Below are 27,826 nucleotides of genomic sequence, written 5' to 3' on the forward strand. Positions count from 1 at the left end.
AACTCTAAGTTTTTAAAGGATCTGGGATTATTTTGTTCACAACATGAAAGTAATTTTTAAATTACATAGTTACGTTCTGTTTTAATCATTATATTCTTGTTTTCTTCATAGTTCTCCCATCTCAAAAAGTTCTTTTAAAGTATATTAACTGGTTCAGGGGCGCTTGGGTGGCTCAGTTGGTTAAGCATCTGCCTTTGGCTCAGGTCATGATCCTGGGGTCCTGGGATCAAGTCCTGCATCAGGCTCCCTGCTCTGCCAGGAGCCTGCTTCTCCCTCTCCTTCTGCCTGCCACTTCCCCTGCTTATGCTTGCTCTCTCTCTCTGTCTCTAAAATGAATAAATAAAATCTTTAAAAAAAAGTATATTAACTGTTTCAACTCATTATCTTGATACTATGGAATCATTAAAGCTTCCCTTTCTCAAAAAAAAAAAAATATTACATTCCAGATATGTCACTTTAAGTTGGTATAAACCTATGTAGTGAGATTCTTTTCATTTTGAACATGTACTCTCTTTTTCACAACAATTTTAATCCTTTATACTGTGACAAAACTTCCATGGATTTGGTATGGGAAAGGAACTTAAATTGAAGTATATTACCTCACAAAACCTTTCCTCCATTATGTGACACAGGTATAATTATCCCTATCACAGCAGCCACACAAGGTAGGAGATGTTGTCTGCGTTTACTTGTGGAGACACCTGAACCTTGGAAGAGTCAAGCAAATTGCTCAAAGTCACATTGCTTCTGGGTGACAGAGCTAGAAGGAAAACCAAGGTTTTTCTGACTCCAAAGCTTTTTTTTTTTTTTTTTTTTTAAGATTTTATTTATTTATTTGACAGAGATAGAGACAGCCAGTGAAAGAGGGAACACAAACAGGGGGGGTGGGAGAGGAAGAAGCAGGCTCATAGTGGAGGAGCCTGATGTGGGGCTCGATCCCATAACGCCGGGATCACGCTCTGAGCCGAAGGCAGACGCTTAACCGCTGTGCCACCCTGGCGCCCCTGACTCCAAAGCTTTTGATCTCTTACTACCCACTGTTTTTATTCCATAAGGGATTTAATAAATATTTGTTGAATGAAGGAATGACAAAGAGACTGAGAGGTTTCTGTCACTGAAGCCTGTGTAGGGTTTTACATATTCATATGTTTATTGATTATTTACCATATCACAGGCACTATGATGAACCTTTGTTTTTTATTATTTATTTTTTTTAAATTATTTTACATATATTTTATATATACATTTAAATTTTAGAACCTTTATTATTTTTAATTAGAGACTAAGATTTTAGTCTCTTAATTTCTGTTAGGTTTAAGGTTTTTCCAACTCTTGAACTTTTAACTTATATTTTCTGTTTTTATTATTGTGGTAGCTGTTCTGTTTTGTTTTGCAAATCAACCTTTGGACAGAATCTGAACCTGAACAGTTGAGGGTATAATTATACGTGAAGCCAGTGTTAGCCAGACAAATTAAGTAAATACCTGAATGTTTACTTTGATTAGAGTTGAACTATGAAATTAATCTACCTGCTGAATTTTTCTAAGGTTTAGCAAGAGGAAATAATAAATCATTGTGGGCTTCTGTTCTCTTTCAGCTTTCAGAAGAATTATTAGATAAATGGCTCTCCTACCCAGAGTCCCAGCATGTACCCCTCTGCCAGCATATGCTTGGTTTTGCTATGAAGTCTGTTACACAGATGGTAATGGGTAGTACATTTGAAGATGACCAGGAAGTCATTCACTTCCAGAAGAATCATGGCACAGTAAGTCTTGGGACAAATTTAAAATTATTCTTTCATTAAATTGGATAGTTTAATAACCGATTTGAGAGACTTTGCCTCTCAAGAAAAGAAGGTTTAAGATCTTTAGTGTAGAATTTTCTTGTTTTGGGGTAAAATAGCAATGCAAGCAAAGATAATTGTATTTCTAAAAAATGTAAGAATTTTTTTAAGCAATTTTTAAAATTTAAAAAGCAGATGACTAAAGAAATTTCCTTTTTAATACTTATCAAGTGTGTTATAAAATAATACTGAATTCTAGAATAAAGAGAAAAACTGTAATAGAACTAGACTATGTCCCATATAGAAAGAAATTAAAGCTTGTGGAACATTAAAATGTTAATGAAATGACTATGATTTGAAGAAAGGCTAATTCAGTCTAAATTTGATTTACTTTTCTTTCTAGATTTGCATATGGAATTTGTTTTATTCTCTATTTTTATCAGTCTCAGTATTAAATTACTTAATCTCAATATTAAGTTATTTGGTTCAAATAATACTTGGGTCATTTTGCTGCATTTTGGGTCTCTGAGAAATTATTCCTTATTTTATTCAAATCTTCAAAAACATTTTGGTTAAATAATCAGGATAATGTGTTTAGAATAAAAATCACTAGAAACTGTGGCTTAACACCCTGTCATTGTTTAATATACTTTTTCCTATTAAAATGGTTTAATTACATATGTCTGATGATTGCAAAATATACGTTTCTTATCAACATATTCAGGAGTATAAAAATAAAGGTGGAAAAATCACTCTAAATTCCACTTCCTAGACTAAACTAGTCTGTGTACCTAGGCAAAATAAATTGGTTAAGGAATTCCTAAAATGTTTTCATATTTTGATGAAGAATCAATTTTTGACTCAGTTATTGTCTGATTTTTTTTCATGTTAACAAGATAGCATTTGTTTTTTTAAAGATCTTATTTATTTATTTGCCAGAGAGAGAGAGAGAGAGAGAGAGAGGCAGGCAGAGGGAGAAGCAGGCTCCCCACTGAGCAGGGAGCCCGATGCAGGGCTCTATCCCAGGACCCTGGGATTATGACCTGAGCCAAAGGCAGACAGACGTTTAACCTACTGAGCCACCCGGGCGTCCCAAGATAGCATTTTTTAAAAGAGACGTCCACTGTTATTTCCAGGATGACCTATTCTATTTGTTTTTATGATGGTATTTTTCTTTCTCTTCATTTTTCATTCTTTCCTTAGAACTTCATGTAGAAAGAGTTTCAAACTTCGAGGAAAGTTGCAACTAGTATAAGGAACCCCCATCTGTCTTTTACCCAGGTTCATTAGCTGTCCACATTTTGCCCCCTTTGTTTTTGTCGTTCATTATCTACCTCTTTGTTTATCTATCTGTCTTTTCATCGCTCCCACTCTAACCTGAACCATTTGAGAGAAAAGTGGACATTTTGCCTTTTTTCCACCTAAATACTTTGGTCTGTATGTCCTAAAAACAAGGGTATTATCTTATATAGTGACAACACAATTTTCAAATTTTGGAAATTGAACATTCATACAATACTGTTATCCGTAGCCTGTATTCAAATTTCTTTACTTTCAGTGGTCAGATCTCTTTAATGCGGAACAGTTCCTCAGTTTTTCTTTGTGTTGTGACCTTGACATTTTTTAAAAATACAGGCTGGTTATTTTGTGCAGTGTCTCTCAGTTTGGGTTTGAGTCGTTTCAAATTATGTGTTTTTGGAATCTGGTATTCTCTTAACAATACTAGAAGTTGTTAAAGGAAAGTTTTCAGACCATAAACATGACTTAAATTGCTTCTTCAAATGATCTTTTAATGTCTGAAGCACCGCAGTGTTGCTGTTGTCCTGTCCTGCCACCAGGAATAGTAACCAATGTTTGCCTGCAGAGACCAGGACAACTGCATCACGACGGCTGCTCGGCTGACAACAGCTGAGAGTTGCCATCACTTGTGGGATGTACACCGATCTCGCAGGTGTCAGACTGAAAAACCTACTCCTCACATTTAGTTGCATAATGTGTTTCTGATATGCCCTCCAAAAACATTGTCCCAGTTATTTTCCCACCACCATTCGTGTGCTTCTTCCCTGGCATTTAGAGTTATTGGTCCTTTAAATATTTGCATATGTAATAAGTCAAAGATGGTATTTCATGATTACAATTTATATTTTTTATTGTTTATGAGGTTAAACATATGTAATATTTTTATTGAACACTTGTGTTTCTTTTGTGGGATACTTTCTTGTGTCCTTTGCCCTTATTTCTATTGATGTGTTTTTTACTAATCAGAAAGAGCTTTTTTTTTTTTAATTTTTTCTTTATTTTTTAAAGTATCCTGTACGCCCAGTGTGGGGCTTGAACTCGTGACCCTGAGATCAAGAGTTGCATGCTCTACTGACTCAACCAGTCAGATACCCCAAGAGCTCTTTATTTTTATCTCAGTTTTCATTTATAGGGCTTTAAAAAAAAAAACAGGCTTTATTTTTTAAAGCAGTTTCAGGTTTACAATAAAATTGAGAGGAAAGTGGCACCTGGGTGGCTCAATTGGTTAAGCATCCAACTCTTGATCTCGGCTCAGGTCATGATCTTGGGGTTGTGAGATTGAGCCTGTTTGGGATTCTCTCTCTCCTTCTCCCTGTCAAAAAGAGAAAAAAATTGAGAAGAAGATACAGAGATTTCCTGTTCACCCATTGCTTCCACACATGCATAGCCTTCACCATTATTGACATCACTTCATTATTGACATCACTTACCAAAATTGTACATTTTTTTCCAACGATGAACCTATATTGATGTATCTTAATTACCCCAAGCGTTCACAGTTGGTATTGTACCTTCAGTGGGTTTGGACCAATGTATAAAGACATATAGCTATCATTATAATATCATACAAAGGATTTTCACCGCCCTAAAAATCCTCTGTCTATTCATCTCCTGCCTCCTCTTTCTGGCAAGCACTGACCTTTTTATTGTATCCATAGTTTTGCCTTTTCTAGAATGTCATGTAGTTGGAATCATCAGTATGTAAACTTCTCAGATTCAGATTGGCTTATTTTTCATTTGCATTTAAGCTTCATCCATGTCTTTTCATGGCTTGATAGCTCGTTTCTTTTAGCACTGAATAGTACTGCATTGTCTGGATGTACCACAGTTCATCTATTCATCTACTAAAGGACATCTTGGTTGCTTCCCGGTTTTGGCAGTTCCGAAACAAAGCTGCAGTGAACAGCTGTGTGCAGGTTTTTGTGTGGACATAAGTTTCCAACTTCCTTTGGGTAAATACCAAGAGGTGTGATTGCTGGTAAAAGAGTATGTTTAGTTTCATAAGAAACGTTTTTTGAGAATTCTGTTGATGTATCCTCTGGCTCAGAGATTCTTTCCTAAGCTGTGACCAATGTACTAATATGCCTATGAAAGGCATTCTTCATTTCTGCTACAGTGGTTTTTATCCCTAGCATTTCTTTCTGGTGATTAGGATTTCCATCTCTCTGCCTACATTGCCTGTCTGCTCTTGCATGCTGTGTACTTTATCCTTTACCTAGGGATCCTTTAGAACTCTTAGCAGCATATTAAACAGAGTTGTTTTAAATTTCTGGGGGTGCCTGGGTGGCTTAGTCAGTTGGGCATCTGACTCTTGGTTTTGGCTCGGGTCGTGGACTGGGGTTGTGAGAACAAGCCCCAAGTTGGGCTCCATGGTGGGCGTGGAGCCTGCTTGAGGTTCTCTTTCTCCCTCTGCCCCTCCTCCCACCTCCACCCCCACTGGCATGCTCTAAATTAATTGGTTAGTTGATTAATTCTTTGATAATTCCAATGTCCCCTCCATATCTTGTTCTGATGCTTGCTCTTTTTCTTCAAATTGTGTTTTTTACCTTTTGGTATCTCTTGTAATTTTTTTGTTGATCACTGGACATGACATACTGCGTAAAAGAAACTGGTGTAAACAGACCTTTAGTAATGTGATGGTGAGGTGTGGGGAAAGGGGAAGCATCCCACAGTCCTATGATTAGGTGTTGGTTTTTTCATGAGCCTGTGCCTCTGGATCATGAACTTCATGAATGTTTCTCAGTTTTTTCCCCTCCCCATTTAGGTGGGACAGGATGGCTAAATGGGCTGAGTTTGGTACTTTCCTTCTTCCACACGAAATGCTAGCCCTGACTGGAGTTGGATATTTCCCTTCTCCCAGGCAGTTAGGCTCTGACAAAACCCCAGCAGGTTAGGCTATGAGGGCAGGCCTTGTTAAGAAGAACAGAGTGCTCTGTTTTATTTCAAATTAGTTCCTTTTTCAAGGAAATTTTTTTCAAGCATCCCTGCCAGAAGCCTAAGGGGAAGTCTCTTCGTTATTTATTATGGGAACGTGGTTGAGCTCTTGGAGGTAAATCTCACAATATTTTTTGGGGGGGTTAAGCCTATAATTGAGTCTTCCTGGAATTTTTAATTCACAGAGTTGTGTATACTGAACCTCCAGCTGTTTGTGAATTACAGTTCCAGTTTTCCTACCCCAGGACTGGTTCCTGAGGTGGTTTCTGCTTGTGGGTCTCTGCTCTGGTAAGAGGTAACTCTTTCACCTGTCTCTTTAATCTTGGGCCCTTTCCTGTCTTCCTGTTTTCCCTAGTTTCTTTAATCCCTGGGTCCTCTCCTGTTTTAGGGTCTAAGAAGAGTTGTGATTTTTCAATCTGTTCAGCTTTTTGTCATTGGGATGGAGTTGCTAAATAATTCAGCTTTCTCATCGTGAATTTTTGCCCTCTGCTCTGTGTCATGCTTAGAAACTTCTTTCCCAGGGCTCCTGGGTGGCCCAGGTCATGATCTCAGGGTCCTGTAATGGAGCCCCATCTCAGACTCCCTGCTCAGTGGGGAGTCTGCTTTTCCCTCTCCTTCTGCCCCTCCCCCCTACTCATGCTCACTCGCTCGCTCTCTCAAATAAATAAATAAAATCTTAAAAAAAAAAAAAAAAGAAACTCCTTTCTTGCTTTAAGGGTATTCCTAATATAAACATTTACTATACATTTCACAATACTTTTAATAGTTTAATTTTTCACATTTAAAAAAATCTGTAAGGTATATCTTTGTAAGGTAAGAGTTAAGGACTCTTAACTATTAATCATTATTTAAATATTTAGCATTGATTAATGAGTGTTGTAATCTTTCCCTATGTTCTTTCACAACTTTTAAATTAAATAAGCTAAAGTTTTTTTCAGGGGCTAATTATCCAGTTTTGAAATAACTGGAAGCCTGTTTTATTGATTATCTCCAAACCTTAGACTAATTTTAACTTTTTTTCTGGATCTCAGCCAGTGCTTATCAGTATCACAGGTGAAGTAAAAATTTGGAATTCCCTATGAATTTTATTCATCCACTGGCACTGTTATAATAAAAAATTGAAAATGGACTCTACTGCCATGTCCTTTTCTTCCCCATTCCTACGTATTTTAAAGAAAAGAAACTTTGACTTTCTAGTTATAATTAGTTTTAAAGTGCCCTTACTGAAATTATTAAATATATTTGCACTCTATCCTCGGAGACTATGGAGTCAATGATTATGCAGCCCACGTAAAAGGGAGAGCTTAATTATCAGATCTGTTGGTAGGATAGGAATTCTCAATTATTGGCTTAGATTGCTTGGTATTGCTTAGAAAATATACTTTACTAGATAATAGGTATGTTTTCCTATTTTCAGGTTTGGTCTGAGATTGGCAAAGGCTTTTTAGATGGATCACTTGATAAAAGTACAACTCGGAAAAAACAATATGAAGATGGTAAGTTTTGCTACTCTTAAATTATAGTAAGGACAGAAGAATATGTGCCCAATTTTAATAAGGTCGTCTCTGAATCATGAGATTATAGGTCATGTATATTTTCTATCTTTATGAAACTCTGGTAGTCTCAATAGAATGAGGCTGGTATAGCCTATAGGAAAATGTAAGGGTACAATCCTGGAAAGCAATTTGATAATACATATGAAGAGTCATAAATCATGGGGGCGCCTGGGTGGCTCAGTTGCTTGAGTGGCTGCCTTCGGCTCAGGTCATGATCCCAGGGTCCTGGGATTGAGCCCCACATCGGGCTCCCTTGCTCAATGGGCAGCCTGCTTCTCCCTCTCCACCATTTGTGCTCTCTTGCATGCTCTCTATCGCTCTTGCTCTCAAATAAATAAATTAAATATTTTTTTTAAAAAAGAATGCTTTAAAAAAAGTCATAAATAATGAATGAAATTATCTAAGAGAAGAAAAAAATCTAGAATATTTTTTTGTAGTGCTGTTTTTATAAGTAGAAAACCAGAAGCAATCTAAATGCCCAACAATACAGGAATTGCTAAAGAAATAATACCAGCTTAAATATTGTATAGGTATTTGTAAAAAATGTAGCAACATAAAAATTCTTGCTATTATAACATTGAGTACAAATATTTTTGGTCACCTGGGTGGCTCAGTCAGTTAAATGTCTGCCTTTGGCTCAGGTCATGATCCCAGGGTTCTGGGATCCAGCCCCACATCAGGCTCCCAGCTCAGTGGGGAGCCTGCTTCTCCCTCTTCCTCTGCCTCTCTGTGCTCTCTCTCTCTCTCTCTCAAATGAATAAAATATTTTTTAAAAATATTTTCAAAATTTCGGGGCATTGGTTACAACTTTATAAAATCTACACAGAAAAATAGCAATTCTGGGGCGCCTGGGTGGCACAGCGGTTAAGCGTCTGCCTTCGGCTCAGGGCGTGATCCCGGCGTTATGGGATCGAGCCCCACATCAGGCTCCTCCACTAGGAGCCTGCTTCTTCCTCTCCCACTCCCCCTGCTTGTGTTCCCTCTCTCGCTGGCTGTCTCTCTCTGTCGAATAAATAAATAAAATCTTTAAAAAAAAAAAAAGAAAAGAAAAATAGCAATTCTAATTTAAGATGGCTCCACAAAATTATTCTCCCTTTTTTTGGTTGTATATCTTCTGTCAGTAATTTAACGATTATAATGCTTTAATATCTTTATTTTGAGCTGCTTCAATTCTTTTTTTGGAAGTAGGGTAAATTAAAATACATGGGCTGTGTAGGAACAGTGGATTATTTTCCATGTATAAAAGTGTTGCTTCCTATTATTCTCATCCTTCATTCTTTCAGTAAATGTTTATTGAGGCCTATATGTGCTAGGCAGTATTTTGTGTGGAGGAGACAAAAACCCCTGCCCTCGTGGGGCTTACAATTCTAGTGATTCCCTTGATGTCCAACATTAAGTCCAAAAAAGCCAATTTAACAGATACATTTTCTGCACTCTGGTTTTTATTGCCATTGTGATTATCTTGATGGATGCATTAGGACTAATTCCCCTTAATAAAAAATGTATTTCACAAATATTGGTTCAATTAATACAAATTGAAAATTAATAATTCATATGCTTTGATTTTAAATAAAAGTAGATTATCTAACATGATCTGTTCCTTGGGTTGTAACATTGGCATAAATCAAATTTGAGCTTTTATTGAAAATGATTCTTTTTTGGTATTAATGTGAGTAGAAAGCCATGGCTGGATTGGTACATCCTTTGTTTAAGTGAGTCATTCTTAACCTTGTCTGTACATTAAAATCACCTTGAGAACTAAAAATAAAAAAAAAAACAAAACACACAACTGAACATCAGGTCCCACTCTAAACCAGTCTATTCAGAGTCTGAAAGAGAGGCACCCTGGGCGTCAGATACTTCTCTGAAAGCTTTGCAGATTATTCTGATGTACTTGCAGGGTTGAGAATATACAGCGGTAGTTCCCAAACTTTGCTACACATTGAATCTTTTAAGAAATATGGGAGTGCCTGGCTGGCTCAGTCAGAAGAGCATGTGACTCTTGATCGCAGGGTCATGAGTTCCAGTCCCACGCTGGGTGTAGAGATTACTAAAAAAATTAAATAAACTATAAAAAATAATAAATATTGATATCAGGCTTCCATTCCTAAACATTTGGATTTAATTGATAAGAGGTATGACTTGTACTTTATGGGTTTTTTTTTTTTTTTATGAGAAAGCAAAAGTGGGGGGGCAGAGGGAGAGAAAGAGAATCATAAGCAGACTCCATGCCCAGTGCGGAGCCCAGTGTGGGGCTGGGTCTCTTGACCCTCAGATCATGACCCAAGCCTAAATCAAGAGTCAGACGCTTAACTGGCTGAGCCATCCAAGCACCCCTACTTTACCATTTTTTTAAAAAAAGCTTCGTACGTGATTCTAATCTGTAGCAAAGTTGGGAACCACTGCATCACACTGTTGTTAATGTTTCGTTTTAATCACTAATGCGTTACATTCATGCAATTCTATAACTAGTGAATATCTGTAATATTCTGATATGTTTTGGGTGCTGGGGAGATGTCCATAAACAAAACAAACAAAAATTCTTGTCTTTGTGTCACCACATTCTAGTGGGAAGTGGCAGACAATAATCTAAATAAGGAAACCGAATAGTGTGTTAAAAGATGAAAAGTGCTATGGAGAAAATTAAATCAGGAAGGGGAATAGGGTGTGCTAGGGATGGGGAGGTTGCAATTTTGAACAAGGTTATTAGGAAGGGCCTCACTAAGATTAGGTGACTTACGAGCTAACACTTTGCAAGAGATAAGGAAATCATTCAGTGCAGATCATGTGGCTGTCCACATGTCCAAAGGAAGAAGATTCTATGTAGAGGGAAAGTAATCGCAAAGTCCTGGAGCTGGGATTCTGGTGTATTTGGTGTACAGGGAACTTTTTGGCTGGAGTGAAGTCAGTCAGAAAAGGAATAGAAGAGATGAGGTCAGAAAGACTGGGGGTCGGGACAGATTTTGTCTGGCTTATAGCTCGTTGTATAACTAGGTTGTTACTATGAGATAGGAAGCCACTGGAAGATTTTAGCAGTTATAATCTGAGTTATGGGGTTTTTTTTAAGATTTTATTTTTAAGTAATCTCTACATCCAGTGTGCGGCTCGAGCTTACAACCCTGAGATCAAAACTTGCATGCTCTACTGACTGGGCCAGCCAGGTGACCCAATCTGAGTTATGTTTTTAATGGGTCATTCTGGCTGCTGTGATAGATAATAGGCACCTAGAGCAGAAGCAGTGAGACTAATTCAGGGGCTGTTGCAATGAACCAGGCAAGAGAAGTAATGTGATTTGGACTAGGTGGTAGGCAGCAGAAAATAGAGAATGAAAGAAAAAAGAAAAAGCAAGGAAGGTTAATTTTTTATTTTGAAGTCAGAACACCGACATTAGCTGACAGGTTAGTTGTATGGTATAAGAGAGAGGGAGACACCAAGATTTTAGGCCTTACTATTTGGAAAATGAGGTTGTTAGGGAGATGCGGCAGACTTGGGAAGATCCGTTTTTATTGGGGAAAGATCAAGAGTTCATTTGTGGATATGTTATGTTTAATAAGCTTCAGACATCTAAGTGGAGATGCTAAATTGGTAGTTAGATATATGAATCTGGTGTTCAGGTTAAAGAGGTCCTGACCGGAAATATAAATTTGGGAGTGTTCAGTCCATAGATTGTATTTAAAGCCTTGAGACTAGTGACCAAGGTAATGTATGTAAATAGAAAAAGAAAAGAGGTTCAAAAACTGAGTCCTGACCTTTCCATCATTCAGAAATTCGAAAGATGAGAAGGAATCATCAAAAGGAGACTAAGAATGAGCAGGCAACAAAGTCAGGGAAAGTATGGGGTCCAGGAGGGCATGGAATCCCAAGATAAATGAAAATCTTTTTTTTTTTTTTTAAGATTTTATTTTTATTTTTCGACAGAGATGGAGACAGCCAGCGAGAGAGGGAACACAAGCAGGGGGAGTGGGAGAATAAGAAGCAGGCTCATAGCGGAAGAGCCTGATGTGGGGCTCGATCCCATAGCGCCGGGATCACGCCCTGAGCCAAAGGCAGACACTTAACTGCTGTGCCACTCAGGTGCCCCGATAAATGAAAATCTTAACACCTGGAGAGTATTTGATCAACATCATCAAATCCTGTGATGGGTTAAGAAAGATGGAGACTGGGGCACGTGGGTGGCGAGTCCCAGAATTGAGCCCCATATCGGGCTCTCTGAGTGGGGAGTCTGCTGCTTCTGCTCCCTCTCCCTCTGTTCCTCCCCCTGCTTGTGTATGCTCTCTCTCTCTCTCTCTCTCACTCTCCCTCTCAACTATATATTTAAAAAAAAAAAAAAAAGATGGAGACTGAGCAATGACCTCTGGATAATTTTGGCTGTTGGGTATCAGTTACTCTATATATCTTTTTGGTTTCAGAAATTTACTTTTCTGATTATTTCACATCTGTTTCTGTCCCTAAATTCCTGATGTGGGAGAGTAATGGAGTTAAGAGGACAGAATTTAGGGGTACCTGGGTGGCTCGGTTGATTAAGTGTCTGCCTTTGGCTCAGGTCATGGTCTCAGGGTCCTGGGATTGAGCCCCACATCGGGCTCCCTGCTCAGCAGAAAGCCTGCATCTCCCTCTCCACCGATTGTGCTCTCTTGCATTCTCTCTCTCTCAAATAATAAATAAATAAAATTTAAAAAAAAAAAAAGGACAGACTTTAGAAGGGAAGTAGATAGTATCAGGGGAGAGGTTTCTGTGTGTGGAGGCCTCCAAGGTGCCGGTGTTATTTCTAGTTCTTGACATGGGTGGTGATATTATGGGTGTTTGCTTTATAATTATTCCTTAAATTGTATGTGTATGGTTTTCACAGCTTTTGTATGTAAAATTTAGCAAAAAGAAGGAAAGGAAAATTGGTGAATTTAAACATAGCTTTTTAAAAGTTGTTGGTTATGAGGGTTTTTTTTTTTAAAGTTTTATTCTGCACATAGCAACGTTGTACAGAAGTGTTTTAAAATGTTCGATCTTTGCAAATGCGTATATTCTAAAATCTTTTTTGTATTTCTTCTCTAAGCTCTTATGCAACTGGAATCTATTTTAAAGAAAATCATAAAAGAACGAAAAGGAGGGAACTTTCGTCAACATGTTTTCATTGACTCCTTAGTACAGGGAAACCTCAATGACCAACAGGTGATGTAATTGTTAAATGTTTATCAAGTAAACAATAATCAAACATGTATAGTGTGCTTTGTATTCACTTTAATCCAGATGCACTCCCAAAATTCAATGGCTTCTCTTTTATTGTACATCATCTGTAAATAGTACAAGTATTTACTCTCTTGTGATTTAGCTCTTTGAAGCAGCTGTATATTATTTAACATTGGGTAAGCAAATATTGAATCAGACTTCTCCGATCATAGAAGAGGAGGACTTATCTGCCTAGGTTGGCAGCTTGGCTCATTTCCGGAGTGCCTGTTACCCCCAGCATACTGCTGTGTTTGTGGTGTTGTCAGGCAGAGGACAAGAGTGGAGCCATTATTGCCACACGTTATATAGGAATCTTCTGCCCACTCTACATGTGCGAGTCTTCACAGACAGAATGGGTTTCCAGATGTGTATAGGTACAGAATTGAATAAGGCTCCAAGGATAGTAGCAGCCTCTTCTCCAGTGTTCCTGAGGCTTTGTTGCTGCACCAGGCCAAGCCAGAAAGATAGCACTGAGGCAGTTTGTTTGCAAAAACATAGCATGAGCCAGTGATATCTACCAGTAAATGTTTATTGCATCAAAAAGGCAATGCAGTATTTTGGTTGATTTTTACAATAGATTTTTTTTTTTAAGTAAAAACATTTTTAAAGAAATAATATACGTTTTTTTCCTTTCCTTGACCCTAATTCTATACTATAGGTTATTTTGGTAGGGTCTAATACAGGCCGCCTTACATTTTACACTTTCTAAACTTAGTTTTCTCTCCTAGATCCTTGAAGACAGTATGATATTTTCTCTGGCCAGTTGTGTAATAACTGCAAAATGTAAGTATAAATTGATTTCATTTTGTGATAGATTGTAAATTATACACGGGTGAAATAAAGGAGGCATTGTTTGCAAGAGGTCTATAATTTCCCTTCTTTTTTCTCTTTTATTCTTGCTTGAAAGGCTTGATTCACATAGCTACCTTTTTTTTTTTTTTTAACCCCAGGTGCTCTCTGCCACCTCTGAACATTGCCATAAATTTCTTGACACAGTTTATGGATTGTGAATTCTAGTTAGTGCCTTTAAAATGAACTGCTATTGACACCTTTCCAGCCAGAGCAGTGAGCTTTTCAATTTCCTGCTGCGGCTTTTCACTTTGAGTCCGATCCAGTTTGCTATTATTAAGGTCTGCCAACAGAGGATATAGGCCACAGAAATCACCATTCAAAAGAACTCCTCTCTTGTTGGAATTGAAGGTGATTTTTATTTAAAATTCTAAAATGTGTGATCTGTTTCTAAGTTTCCTTACTGCTTTTTGGTTTAGCAGAGTACCATTCATTCATATGGTATTTATAAAAATTTGTATATGTTTATAAAAATATACTAATATAAAGTGCTAAAGGAAATATTAAAACAGTTTGAAATAGAAAAAATTTATGTTCATTTGAAGGATTTCATTTACAGCTCTTTCTGTTTAAAAACAATGATTAAAAATGTAAACTTCCCATAACTTTTTCTTCTTTATAAAATTTTTGACATCTAGAGATGTCCAGGTATTATAGATTAAATGGAATTTAGATGTGCATGTGTCAAAAATAATGTATTGAACTTCTTTAAAAAGTGCTTAACTTGTTTTTTTTTTTTTAATTTAGTACATTAAATTATATCTTTGTTAAAGACCTTCAAAAAATCTGAATCAGTTGTGCTCTGGATACAGAGCAAAAAAGTGACCATTTCCAAAGTTGGGTTAATATTTTAATCTTATTGCGGTTTTTAGGGGGATTTGAGACTATCACTGTTTCTTTGCATGTGGGTTGGTTATTTTTTAAGGTACCTCTGTAGTTTTTGAGAGTCAAGATAGGCAGGAAGCTTTAATCCTCTGCTACTTATTAGCCTTGAGCAAGAATCTTGCCTCTGCATTTTGTTTTCCTTTTCTAAAATAACAGTTTAGCTCTAGATGACCTCCAAGGTATTCTCAAGTCTGCAATTGTGTCTTTGGTTCAGTATCATGATTAAAGAATGTTCATAACTTAAAATCTTATTTTTAAGCTATGCTCAGTCATACTTTGTAATAGAGTTCTACAAAAGAAGCAGTGTTTGAGATTATTAAACTGTATATTTATGTTAATTTTAAGTGATAATATGGTGAAGGAGGGTATATAAGTGCCTACTGTGTATATATTCTTGTACTAGATCTTTCAATATTATATATTCTGTATGTTGTAAAATTACAAACATGTACATATTGTACACTGTCTGCACAAGTTTTCGTATCACTTGTGTAGTAGAAATTCTACAGTTCATTCAAAGCCCTAATAAAGAAGTATGTGTAGGAAAAAGTTAAGGACAGGCAGTTACTCATGTGCCTTTTATAAACTCTGAATATGAGTAAATTATAAAAAAAAAGTTGAGTACCTGGCTGCTATTAATTTTATTGATAATAACATTTAGTACAGAGAGTGGATTATGTCCTTTCCAGGCATAGGAATTGATATGTGAATTAGGCAAACATTTAAAACAAAAATAACTTTGAGACAAATTTAAGTCAGCCCTTAGCTCAAGAAGGAGATAGTAAGTAGAGGTAGAAATTACTAAATACATTTTTAAAGGTGGTTGACACATAAAAAGTAGTATAGATAGAGTCATCTCAAGCATAATCTAGGGTAAGAGGTACTGGTACATGGACTGTACCGAGATAGTTCCATTCTTTGAATAATTGTAATCCCAGTGGATTTCCAAAGGAAATATAACTACTCTGATTTTTTTGTTTTCTGTTCATCATGTAATTTCCTTACCTTTTCATTTCCTCAGTAAATATAATGTATAATCCATTTTAAGCAAAAGTAAGCACGTAAGCTTAGTGATCTTCCAGTCTTGGTGTTCATCAAAATAATTGTGGTATTTGTTGGAAGTACAGACGCCTGGACTCCACCCTAAACCTATTGAATCAGAATCTGTGAATGTGGGGTTGTGCCATCAACAAATTCCCAGGTGATTTTCGAGAACCATTGTCCTAAGCAATACCAATACCAATTCTTGAATGAGTGTATCTACCATTACAAGTAAAAATTTAGAATATTGATTTATAGGTAAATCTCCTGCTACTTTGATTTGTATGAATCATTTCATTAGGTCTCCTGAAGAAACTAATAAATCAGTATTTTTATTACACAAGGTTGGGTGAACCAGACAATCCATTACAGTTACCAACATTTAACACTCCTCCGAATAATGAGTTTATGTATTGTCATTACTGTTTTGCTGAAGGTAAAATGAATTTTTGGTTTCAGTTACTTGCCAGTTTTAAGAAAGCAATTGCAGATCTCTTTAGGAGTATTCTGTAAATATTCATGTTCTACTCAGTGAGGTACAAATCCTATGAACAATCCTATTTTTTTGGTAACATTTATGTGTCTTCCATGTCAGAAAAAAAGGAAAATACAAGAAAAAATAGTATGTTTTATCTTATTCTGCACCCAAACTAGGAATTAGCTATTTCCATTGTGATTAATATAAATTTTTATTTAGTGTGCACCTGGGCGATCTGTTTTTTAACCACCTCTGAAGAGGTTCAGAAAAAACTTTATGAAGAGATAGACCAAGTTTTTGGGAAGGATCCTATTACTCCAGAGAAAATTGAGCAGCTCAGGTAAGAATACAATAAAAAGAAGAGGAGATCATTAACAGGTAAATTTGAATTGGTTTAACTATCTTATTTAAAGCTAATGATAATATATTTTTATAGGACTTAAAATGTTTATATACAGATTTTATTAGGTAATTTAATTTGTTCTTTAAAATCATAGGTAGTTTTGGGGGGGCCCGGGTGGCTCAGTTGGTTAGGTCTATCTGTCTGCCTTCCGCTCAGGTTGGGGTCGAGCCCCTCATCCAGCACCTTGCTCAGCGGGAACCTGCTTCTCCCTCTCCTTCTGACACTCCCCGGCTTGTGCTCACTCTCTCTGTCAAATAAATAATAAAATCTTTAAAAATAAATAAAATCATAAGATAGTTTGGGAAACCTGACTGTATAAAATAGTATCAGTGATGTTCAGGTAAGTGGAGGACTCCTATCTTGTTGGTGGAAATGCAAAATGGTACAGACCTGTTGGAAAACAATGTGGCAACTAAGCATACATTTCCCATACAACCCAGAAATTCTCCAAGGCATTTACCCAAGAGAAATGAAAAAAATATGTCCACACAGAGACCTTTATGCCAATGTTCAAAGCAATATTATTCATGATAGCAAAAAGCTGGAAGCAGTCCAGATGTTCATCAACTGATGAATGGATAAACAAATTGTGTTATATCTGTGCCTTGGAATATTACCAAGTGGTAAAAAGTAATATAATATCAATATATACAACAACGTGGATAAATGTCATTATGTTAAGTAAAAGAAGTCAAACACAAAAACCGCATACAATATCATTTCCTTAAGGGGAAATTCTAGAAGAGGCAAAACTATTGTGATAGAAAGGGGGCCAGTGATTGTCTAGGGCCAGGAATGGGGAGGGGATCAACTAGCAGGGAGAATGAGAAAAGTTTTTAGGGTGAAGGAACTGTTCTATATCTTGATGGTGGTTGTGGTAACACAGTTGTACACAATTAGTAAAGTTCATCACATTGTACAGGTAAAATACCTGAATTTTTATATGTAGATAATACCTTAATTAAAAATATTTTTTTCTCTTTATTTTTTTAAAAGATAGTATTGATTTATTTGACAGAGAGAGAGAAAGCAGCAGAGGGAGAGAGAGAAGCAGGCTCCCTGTGATCCCAGGACCCCAGAATTATGACTTGAGCCAAACGTTTAACCGCTTAACCGACTGAGCCACCCAGGCCCTCTAAAAAGATTTTTTAAAATAGCAACTGTGACTGCTTAGGGTGTTGGAAGCAGGCAACCAGCCCTACCTTGGAGCCTCTTTTAACTATAGAAAAGAAGATAAGGAGACTTCTGTTACAAATTCTTCAAAATGTTCGAAGTTTTATTTATTACTTTGAATATAACTACTTTTCATTTTAGAAGTAATACTTGTCCTTTGAAGTTTTTATAATACAGAAGTGTATAAAGTAGAAGATGAAGGTTTTTTGTAAGTGTATCCTTAGATGATAATTGTTAACTGTCTTTACTATTTTTCCAGTTTTTTTCTATGCATATATACATATATATTCAAAATAAAAAATTTCAGAATGTTTTATATAAAAATATAATTCTTCTGTAAATTCCGTCTTTTCCCTAAATATTTTGTGGACAGTATTCTTAATATGTATAACTCTACCACACCCAGTCAGTGATTAAGTTCTGTTGATTTGACTTTCCAAATAACTTTTAGTTGGAAGTTTAATTTTAGTTCTTTTCATTGCCCCCACTATTCAGACCACCATCAACTTGGCTGAGATAGTTCAACAGCCTTGGATCTTGCTCGCCTCTAATCCAGTCTCCAAATTGCTACTGGACCCTATGACTGCACACAGTAAACACTCTGGTACCCATACCGATAACCTAGGACCAATTCCAAATCAACAGTCTCTGGGCATCAGAAGTTTTCAAAGCTTCTCAGATGATTCCAATGTGTTCTAATTCTGATGCTGAATCACTGTACTAGTAATCTTTCCATACCTGGGGAGTCAACATCTGGGTGGATGACTCCCCAGTTTAAAATCTTTCAGTGATCTCTGGCTGCCCTTAAGATAAAATTTAAACTCACCAACATGGCTTAGGAGGCATTTCAAGAGCTGGGCCTTATGTTCCTCTCCCACCTTACTCTCATTATTTGTGCCTGTTCAGACCTTGGATTTAGCTATACTGAGATTCTTTTGTTTCTTCAAAGCTATAGTACTCTTTCTTTTTTTTTTTTTTTAAGATTTTTTTAATTTATTTATGTGACAGAGAGACAGCCAGCGAGAGAGGGAACACAGCAGGGGGAGTGGGAGAGGAAGAAGCAGGCTCATAGCGGAAGAGCCTGATGTGGGACTCGATCCCAGATCGCCAGGATCACGCCCTGAGCCGAAGGCAGACGCTTTAACGACTGCGCTACCCAGGCGCCCCTATAGTACTCTTTCTTATCTCCTGTCTGCAGACTACTCCTTTGTCTAGACTCTGTCTTCCTTTCTCTTGTAGCTAACTCCAGTTTTTTCTGCAGGTTTCAGCCTAAAGTGCTTATTTCTCTGCAAAGTCTTTTCTTTAGTTACGTGCACCTGCCATGTGTTCTCCAAAACCCTGAACTGCCTTTATCATAACAGTTACTGTGCTTTTTAAATTGTTATCCTTATTTTTTTTTTAATTTATTCGACAGAGATAGAGACAGCCAGCGAGAGAGGGGACACAAGCAGGGGGAGTGGGAGAGGAAGAAGCAGGCTCATAGCGGAGGAGCCTGATGTGGGGCTCGATCCCATGACGCCGGGATCACGCCCTGAGCCGAAGGCAGACGCTTAACCTCTGTGCCACCCAGGCGCCCCTTAAATTGTTATCCTTGATGTCCCTACCTCTCTGGCTTTCCCTGTCAACTAAACCTTGAATCCCTTTGTGGGTATCTGTCTTATTCACTATTGTAGCTCAGTATCTAACATGGTGCTTCTAATATGGTAGGTACCCAGTAAATAGTTGTTCAAAGAGGAAGGGAAGGATGTTTCTGTTTTTGTTTTTGTTGTTTTTAAGTATTATAAACAATCAACATTCCTATGCTCGCATTTTTTTATATTTCCAATTGTTGCTATTAATAAAGTCCTAGAAATGAGATAATAATGTTATTTAAGGATATATACAATAGTTCAGTGTTTATGATTAGGGGCTATGGAATAAGGCAAACCTGGGTTTGAATCCTGTTGATACCACTTCCCTGCTATGTGATCTTAAACAATTGCCGTATTTCTAAAAATCTATAAAATTAGAATAATAATAGCATCCCTGAGGTTCTTATAAGGATTAAATGAAATACTGAATAGAAAGTAATAGAACTAGTTTGTGGTAAGATTTCAATACATTTTAGCTTTTATTATTGTGATGTACACCTAATATATTTTTTAAAGATTTTATTTATTTCATTTTTTAAAAGATTTTATTTATTTATTTGTAAGAGAGAGAGAGAGAGAGCACAAGCAGGGGGAGTGGCAGGCAGAGGGAGAAGCAGGCTCCCCGCAGAGCAAGGAGCCTGATGCAGGACTCAATCCCAGGACCCTGGGATCATGACCGGAGCCAAAGGCAGATGCTTAACGGACTGAACCACCCAGGTGTCCCTATTTATTTATTTCAAAGAGAGAGAGAGTGCATGTGCAAGCATGAGAGGGGGGAGCACAGGGAGAGGGAGAAGCAGACTCCCCACTGAGCAGGGAGCCTGAAATGGGACTCCATCCCAGGACCCTGAGATCATTACCTGAGCTGAAGGCAGACGCTTAACCAACTGAGCCACCCAGGCGCCCCTACACCTAATATTTTTAGACATATTGCCAAGTTACCCTTCAGACAGGGTATACTAGGGGGCGCCTGGGTGGCTCAGTCGTTAAGCATCTGCCTTCGGCTCAGGGCGTGATCCTGGCATTCTGGGATCGGGCCCCACATCAGGCTCCTACCCTGGGAGCCTGCTTCTTCCTCTCCCACTCCCCCTGCTTGTATTTCCTCTCTTGCTGACTGTCTCTCTTTCTGTCAAATAAATATAAAATCTTTAAAAAAAAAAAAAAGGGTATACTAGTTTATACTTCCAATAACTGGATATTAATGTCTTTTTCCCCATGTTTTATTAGTATTGTCTATTGTCATTCTTTTTCATTTTTGCTAATCTGGCAAGTAGAAAAATTTGCTTTAATTGGCAGTCTTTACATTGTTAAGGAGGTTGGGTATCACTTCATATGTTTCTAGGCCATTTGTATTTTGTTGTATGTGAATTGTTTCTTTATATCCTCTGTCCATATTTCTTTTGAGGTATTTGATTATTTTAATTGTGGATTTTTAAAGAGCTTTTGTACATTACAAATATATATACTTAAGTATTTTTCCTAGTTGCTTTTCAGTTGTAGTTAATGATTGCAAATATGTAAAAAAAATTTTTTTCCATAGCTGGATTATTTGTATTTTTCTTTATGGTTTCTGCCATTATGTTGGTATTTTTATAATTTTTGAGTAGGAAAGTTCTTTATTAAAATTTTTTAAATCCTTTATTAAAAATAAAGGACTTTTCTACTCAAAAATTATACAAATACTGTTTTGAGTTTTCTTCTGGTACTTTTAAAGTTGTTTTTATTTGTTTAAATTTATACATACCTGGACTTTATATACCTCTAATATATAATTTATTTTCAAGCAAATTAGAATTATGATGTGACTGTTTACAATTAGGAAGGTTATTAAAGTTGTTAAAAATGTATGTACATTTCAAACTGCCTTTCCCAGAGCTAAGAACTGTAAAAAAAACTTTTTTAAACAGATATTGTCGGCAAGTACTTTGTGAAACTGTTCGGACTGCCAAACTGACCCCAGTTTCTGCCCGGCTTCAAGATATTGAAGGAAAGATTGACAAATTTATTATTCCTAGAGAGGTAGGCAACATTTGGTATACTTAACTCATTTGATTATTCTTTTCAACTTTTTTAGTGTGTGTTTTTGAATTGTATTGTCTAGTGTCTAATAAATGATACCTATTATTAAAGACATAGTTATTTTAAATGACAATAATATATGCTCTTTAAGGGTATAAACAATATAAAAGAAAGTCTCCCTTCCTTACATGTAAATACTTTAGTATTTTTGTGGATCTTTTTCTGTGTATGCATATTACTCTGTATGTGTATATACACATACATGTATGTATTTTAAAAACTGAATTTATATGTGAAAAGTTGCTTTTCATATATCATTCATTAATTTGCTTCTTTCATTAGGTGTATTGTGGTTATTAGTACAACTGATACTTGATACAGATCCAACTCATTATTTTTAATGTATGTATAGTATTCCATCACACAAGTGTGTTACAGTTTATTTAAGCAGCCCCCATTGATGGAAATTTAGGTTACATCATTTCTTTTGTTATTACAAATTATATACTTGTATATAGGTATTGAGTAGAGCCTTAGAAATAGAGTTTTGGGGGCAAAGTGCTATGTATGTTAAATTTAAATAAGAGGCAATTTATATTTTTAGCAACAATGTATGAGAATGCTATTTCTCTCCATATCGTCACTACTGCTGGATTTATGAATTTTTTTACATATTTCTTATATGAAATACTGTCTCATTATTTTAATTTGCGTTTCCCTGATCATTGGAGAGATTGAGCAGCTTTTCATACATATTTAACAGTTTGTGTTTCTTCTTTTGTGAATTATGTGCTTGTAACTCACTCTTCTTTCTAGTGAGCTTATGTTTTTTTGTATATTGTACATACTAACTGTCACTTATATGGGAAATATATTTTTCCTATTATTTATCTTTTTCTGGTGATTTTGGTGTGTTTTTACTGGATACAGGTTTTAACTTTTCATAGTTAAGTCTGTTATTCCTTTAAGACTGCCAGATTTTGACATACTTAGGGAGGCCTTCACTGTAAAATCATCAAAATAATGGCTTGTGTTTTCTTTTGTTATTTTCTGTTTTTATTTTGTACTCATTATCTGTATTAAAAGAGCATTTAGGATGAGTTGGCTCTCTGGCTGTCATTTTGTCTTTGTTAGGCCTTGACTAACTAGAGTAATTTTTTTGCAGACCCTTGTTCTTTATGCTCTTGGTGTGGTACTTCAGGATCCCAATACTTGGCCATCACCACACAAGTATGAAATATCTGTCTTTATCTTTGTGATCATTGGTTTTTATGTGTTTGTGTATTTTGCATTCCTTTTCTAAGTTTTGAGGAGAAAATTTAATATGTGACAACGATATAACATAAGAAAGCCACCGCCTTCTCTTTGGTATCTTCTGTTCACTACTCTTTTTTTTCGTGAATCCACTATCTGCTACTCTTTGTCTCTCCTGTTACCACTTCTATCTTAAGATCTATTAATTTTGACAACTATCTTTTCATTTCAGTAGAATTTTGGAATTCTTTTGTTGGTAAGTGAGTATTCTTCTGGAGTTTCTTTGTTTTCCTGCTGTTGCTCTCGATTATTAGTCTCTTTAGTCAAATTCAGAAAGTATGTAGATGTTGTCTCTATACGTGCTATATGTGAGAATGGCAGGGGAAGGAAAAGGTGAAGAACAAAGCTGCTACTGTTTGCCTTCTAGATAGGCATCAAGTAAAATTCACATTAAGGAAACGACTTAAGATTTATTGCCCTGGTAGAAGGTTATATATTGAGTTGATTGGGGTTAAGACAAGTGTGTGGGGTGCCTGACTGGCTCAGGCATTGGAGCATACAGCTCTTGATCTTCAGGTTGTAGGTTTGAGCCCCACATTGGGTGTTGAGTTTACTCAGAAATAAAATCTTAAAAAAAAAAAATACAGCTGTGTGAAGTGTAGTGGGACAGGGTTGGTGGCATGGTTGAAGTACTTGTACCTATTTCTAGAGTATAAGGATGGGTTTATTAAGTGTTCTTATCATTGTTTTTAATATTATAATGATATTAAAAGAAATCTATTAATAAATGAAATAGCATGGGGCGCCTGGGGGTGGCTCAGTCGTTAAGCGTCTGCCTTCGGCTCAGGGCGTGATCCTGGTGTTCTGGGATCAAGCCCCGCATCAGGCTCCTCTGCTATGAGCCTGCTTCTTCCTCTCCCACTCCCCCTGCTTGTGTTCCCTCTCTCGCTGTCTGTCTTTCTCTCTGTCAAATAAAAAAATAAAATCTTTGAAAAAATAAATAAATATAAATAAATAAATAAATAAATAAATAAATGAAATAGCAATCCTTCAAAATTTGCTATACGTCAAAAGTAAATTTTATATTCCAAATGACTTATAACAAAATTGAAGATATACATTAGTGGAAAAATTTATGCTTGTAATTTTAAAAAACTGATATTTTCAATTTTAAAATTGTTTAAAAAATTACCTTGGGGAAAATGCTAAGTTTTTGATAAATTTGAAGTGCAATATGAAAAATATAAGAACTTTTGCTGGAGGGGCGCCTGGGTAGCTCAGTCGTTAAGCATCTGCCTTCACCTCAGGGCATGATCCCAGGGTCCTGGGATCGAGCCCCGCATCGGGCTCCCTGCTCCACTGGGAGCCTGCTTCTTCCTCTCCCACTCCCCCTGCTTGTGTTCCCACTCTCTCTGGCTATCTCTCTCTCTGTCAAATAAATAAATAAAATCTTAAAAAAAAAAAAAAAGAACTTTGCTGGGACTTTTGACACTATTTCTTCCCTCAAAACAGAGAATCTAGGTTACAAATTGAAAATATTAAAAAATATATAGCTAAAATGTGGAAATCATTTTCAGGAATCAAATATAATCAGACTGAGGAAATATTAGTAACATTGTATACTAATGAAAAGCTTTCTGAAGTTGTGCACCTCCCTCTTGAGAGACAATTGACAGTAACAAAAATATACGTAAACGGAGATAGTTAGACCCGGTGGAGACAGTTGATTAATTACTGTTTAAATATAACTGTCACACAGATAAAGATGAAGAGGTTAACTGTTTTCACTAAACTTAATGCTCTTGAGGTCAACATAGTATGTTTCATACCATTTTATAGCTGCATGGTATTCTATTTTATGCTATACCAGGGTTTTTCAAACTTCCATCCACTGGAGAACATATGGTGTTTGGTGATGAAGCTGCTATGAACATTCATGTAAGGGTTTTTGTGTGAACATAAGATTTCATTTCTTTGGGATAAATGCCCAACAGTGCAGTTGCTGGGTTATATGGTTAGTGCATGTTTAGTTTTTCAAGAAACTGCCAGGCTGTTTTTCAGAGATTCTCACCAGGAGTGTGTTTGAGAGATTTGTCTTCTCTGCAGCCTCAGTAGCACTGACTACTATCACTGTTTCTTTATTTTAGTTGTTCTAATAGATATGTGATGATATTTCTTTATGGTTTTTAGATGTTTTCTTTTTGAGTGAGTAACTGATATTAATGTATTCTCCCTATAGAAAAAATGTCTAGGTATGATAGAGGGGCACCTGGGTGGCTCAGTTAAGTGTCCGACTCTTAATTTCAGTTCAAGTTATGATCTCCAGGGTGTGAGACTGAGCCCTGCTTCAGGCTCCGCACTCAGCAGGTTGTCTGCTTGAGATTCTCTCCCTTTGCCCCCCCCCCTCGTACTCTTTCTTTCTCTCAAATAAATAAATCTTAAAAAAAAAAAAAGAAAGAAATGATAGAAATACATTATTACTATTACCGTATTGGCAGTGTTTCAGAGCAAGAAAACCTGAGTCAAGTTCTATGATTTAAATATAAAATAATGTAAATATTACTCTAAATTATGAAATACTATCAACTTAAAAAAAACAGACTAATACAAAATTCTAAACTGAAAAGAATGAAGACAAATATCAAAAACCTCAGTATGGACTGGGACCAAGATGGTGATATAGCAGGCTCCTGAATTTCCCTCCTCTCGTGGGCACACTCAGTGTTGCTACGCATGGAGCAGTTCCCTCTGAGAGAAATCCAGAAACTAGCTGAGTGACTTCTACACATTGGCTAAATGAGAAAATACCCATACTGAAATGTATAGGAAAGGCTGAGACATATTCTTGCCATAAACCCACACCCAGCACAGTGCCATATAATCAGGAGGGAACCCTCAACTGCCAGCTTCTCCCTGAGAATTGAAGGGTTTGGACTACACAGTTTTTGTCCCCAAATTGAGGACTCCCACCTGAGATATGGGTTTCCAAAACACTTATTTCTGAAAGCCACCAGGGCTTGTGTTCATGAGTCCCACAGGCTTATAGAAAACAAAGAAGCCGTTCTTAATGGTGCATGATGGGAACACAAACATTTCCTGTGGCTTTTCTCCCAGGGCTCAGCAAAGAGGGAGCCGGCAAAAACTCTTTACCTGAAAGGAGGTTGACTGCATGTTTTAGAAGCTGCTGCCTGAGGGTCCAGCTTCTAGTTATTGCACATCTCCGTGTAGTGGCCGTGATCCTCCCTGAAGCCTGGAGGAGCCAGTGGGCATGACCCCCCACCCAATTCACTCCAGTAAACAACAATAAAACCAAGTCATAAGCCTCTCCCTTGTGTACACATCTAGTTTCCCAGTTTTATAGCTGCTATCTGAGGGACATGCCCAAATTACCTAACCCTGATAGCCAGGGGGTCTTGTATTCATAAGTACCACAGGACAATACAAACAGAGAAGTACTTATTAATAGGCATGCAGGTATTTACTGTGGCTGGCCCCCAAGGTTCAATCCAAAGAGGGCAGGCAAATGCCCATCTTCCAGTCTTTCTCAGGAAGGGATTTGACTGCTGCCACATTAACAAAGTGCAGTCCCTATCAAAGTACCAATAGTATTTTACAAAGAACTAGAACAGATAATCCTAAGATTTGTATGAAATGATAAAAGACCTCGAACAGCCAAAGAACACCATTCAACATAATAAAGGCCATATATGACAAACCCACAGCCAGCATCATCCTCAGTGGTGAAGAGCTGAAAGCTTTCCCTCTAAGATTAAGAACAAGACAGAGATGTTCAGTCTCATCACTTTTATTCAACATAGCGCTGGAAGTCCTAGCCACAGCAATCAGACAGGAAAAAGAAATAAAAGACATCCAAATTGGTAAGGAAGAAGGAAAATTGTCACTATTTGCGCATGATGTGATATTATAAATAGAAAACCCTAAACACTCCATCAAAGAATGATTAGAACTAATAAATGAATTCGGTAACGTTTCAGGTTACAAAATTAATATACAGAAATCTGTAGTATTTCTATATACTAACAACAAACCAGGAGAAAGAGAAATTTAAAAAAACAATCCCATTTAAAATTACACAAAAAACCCCCAAAACCTAGAAATAAATTTAACCGAGTGAAGAACCTGTACTCTGAAAACTGTAAGACTCTGATGAAAGAAATTGAAGGTGACACACATAAATAGAAAGGTATACCAGGGTGCCTGGGTGGCTCAGTTGGTTAAGTGACTGGCTCTTGATTTCGGCACAGGCTCATCTGCGTTGCGCAAATATCAGGATTTCCTTCTTTTTTATGGCCCAATAATACTACAGTAAACATGAGAGTACAGATAATCTCTTCAAGATAATGACATTGTTTCCTTTGAATATATATGCAGAAGTGGCATTGTATGGTACTTTTGTTCTTAATTTCTTGAGGAATCTGCAAACTATTTTCTCTTTGTGGCTGTACCAATTTACAGTCACACCAACAGTGTGCAAGAGTTCCCTTTTATCCACATCCTTGCCAGCATTTGTCATCTCTTGTCTTTTTGATAAAAGATATCCCAACAGGTATTAAATGGATAAAGAAGAAGTGAATATTTCCCTCTGTGTGTGTGTGTGTGTGTGTGTGTGTGTGTCTATATACATGTACATATATCTATCTGTGTATAGATATAGATATATAGTGGAATATTATTGAGCCATAAAAAAGAAGGAAATCCTGCTATTTGCACATGGGTGAACTTGGACAGCATTATGCTAAGTGAAAAGAGCCAGACAGAGAACTGCTTTGTAGCACTTATATGTGTAATCGGGGAGAAGGAAAAAAAAAAGTCAAACACATAGAAACAGAGTAGAATGGTCCTTGCCAGGGGCTGGGGGTAGGGGTAGGGGAAATAGGGAGCTGCTAATAAAAGGATACAAACTTTCAGCTATAAGATGAGTAAAGTCTGTGGATCTCATGTATAGCATGGTGACCATGTGTGCTAATACTGTATTGTAAAATTAAGATTTGCTAAGAGAGTAGAAATTAAGTGTCCTCATCACACAGACACAAAATTGTAACTCTATAATGTCGTGGATGGGCTAATTAACTTGAGAGTAGGTCCTTTCATAATGTGTACATATATCAAATGATCATATTGTATACTTTAAATATATTACAATTTTATTTGTCAAATATATTTCAGTAAAGCTGAAAAAACAAAATCTCAATATTTAGGATTAAACTATTTTAGTTTGGCTTTCATTTTATTCTAATCCTTAAAATTGTTTTTTGTGGGTTTTTTTGTTGTTGTTTT

General features: G+C 36.7%; 1 protein-coding gene across 2 annotated transcripts in view; it reads left to right on the plus strand.

Annotated features, from left to right (window-relative positions):
• CYP20A1 (cytochrome P450 family 20 subfamily A member 1) overlaps positions 1 to 27,826 on the plus strand; it is a 65,535-nt gene that overhangs the window by 31,538 nt on the left and 6,171 nt on the right. For both annotated transcript variants that reach the window (XM_045806533.2, XM_045806534.2), the window contains 7 exons: positions 1,598 to 1,765; positions 7,434 to 7,512; positions 12,623 to 12,738; positions 13,524 to 13,578; positions 16,268 to 16,388; positions 21,163 to 21,274; positions 22,440 to 22,504. In XM_045806533.2, the coding sequence (XP_045662489.1) occupies positions 1,598 to 1,765; positions 7,434 to 7,512; positions 12,623 to 12,738; positions 13,524 to 13,578; positions 16,268 to 16,388; positions 21,163 to 21,274; positions 22,440 to 22,504 (716 nt within the window). The remainder of the gene's footprint in view (positions 1 to 1,597; positions 1,766 to 7,433; positions 7,513 to 12,622; positions 12,739 to 13,523; positions 13,579 to 16,267; positions 16,389 to 21,162; positions 21,275 to 22,439; positions 22,505 to 27,826) is intronic.

The sequence above is a fragment of the Ursus americanus genome, chromosome 1, assembly GCF_024610735.1.
Source record: "Ursus americanus isolate L20-20 chromosome 1, mUrsAme1.1.p, whole genome shotgun sequence".
NCBI classification, from domain to species: Eukaryota; Metazoa; Chordata; class Mammalia; order Carnivora; family Ursidae; genus Ursus; species Ursus americanus.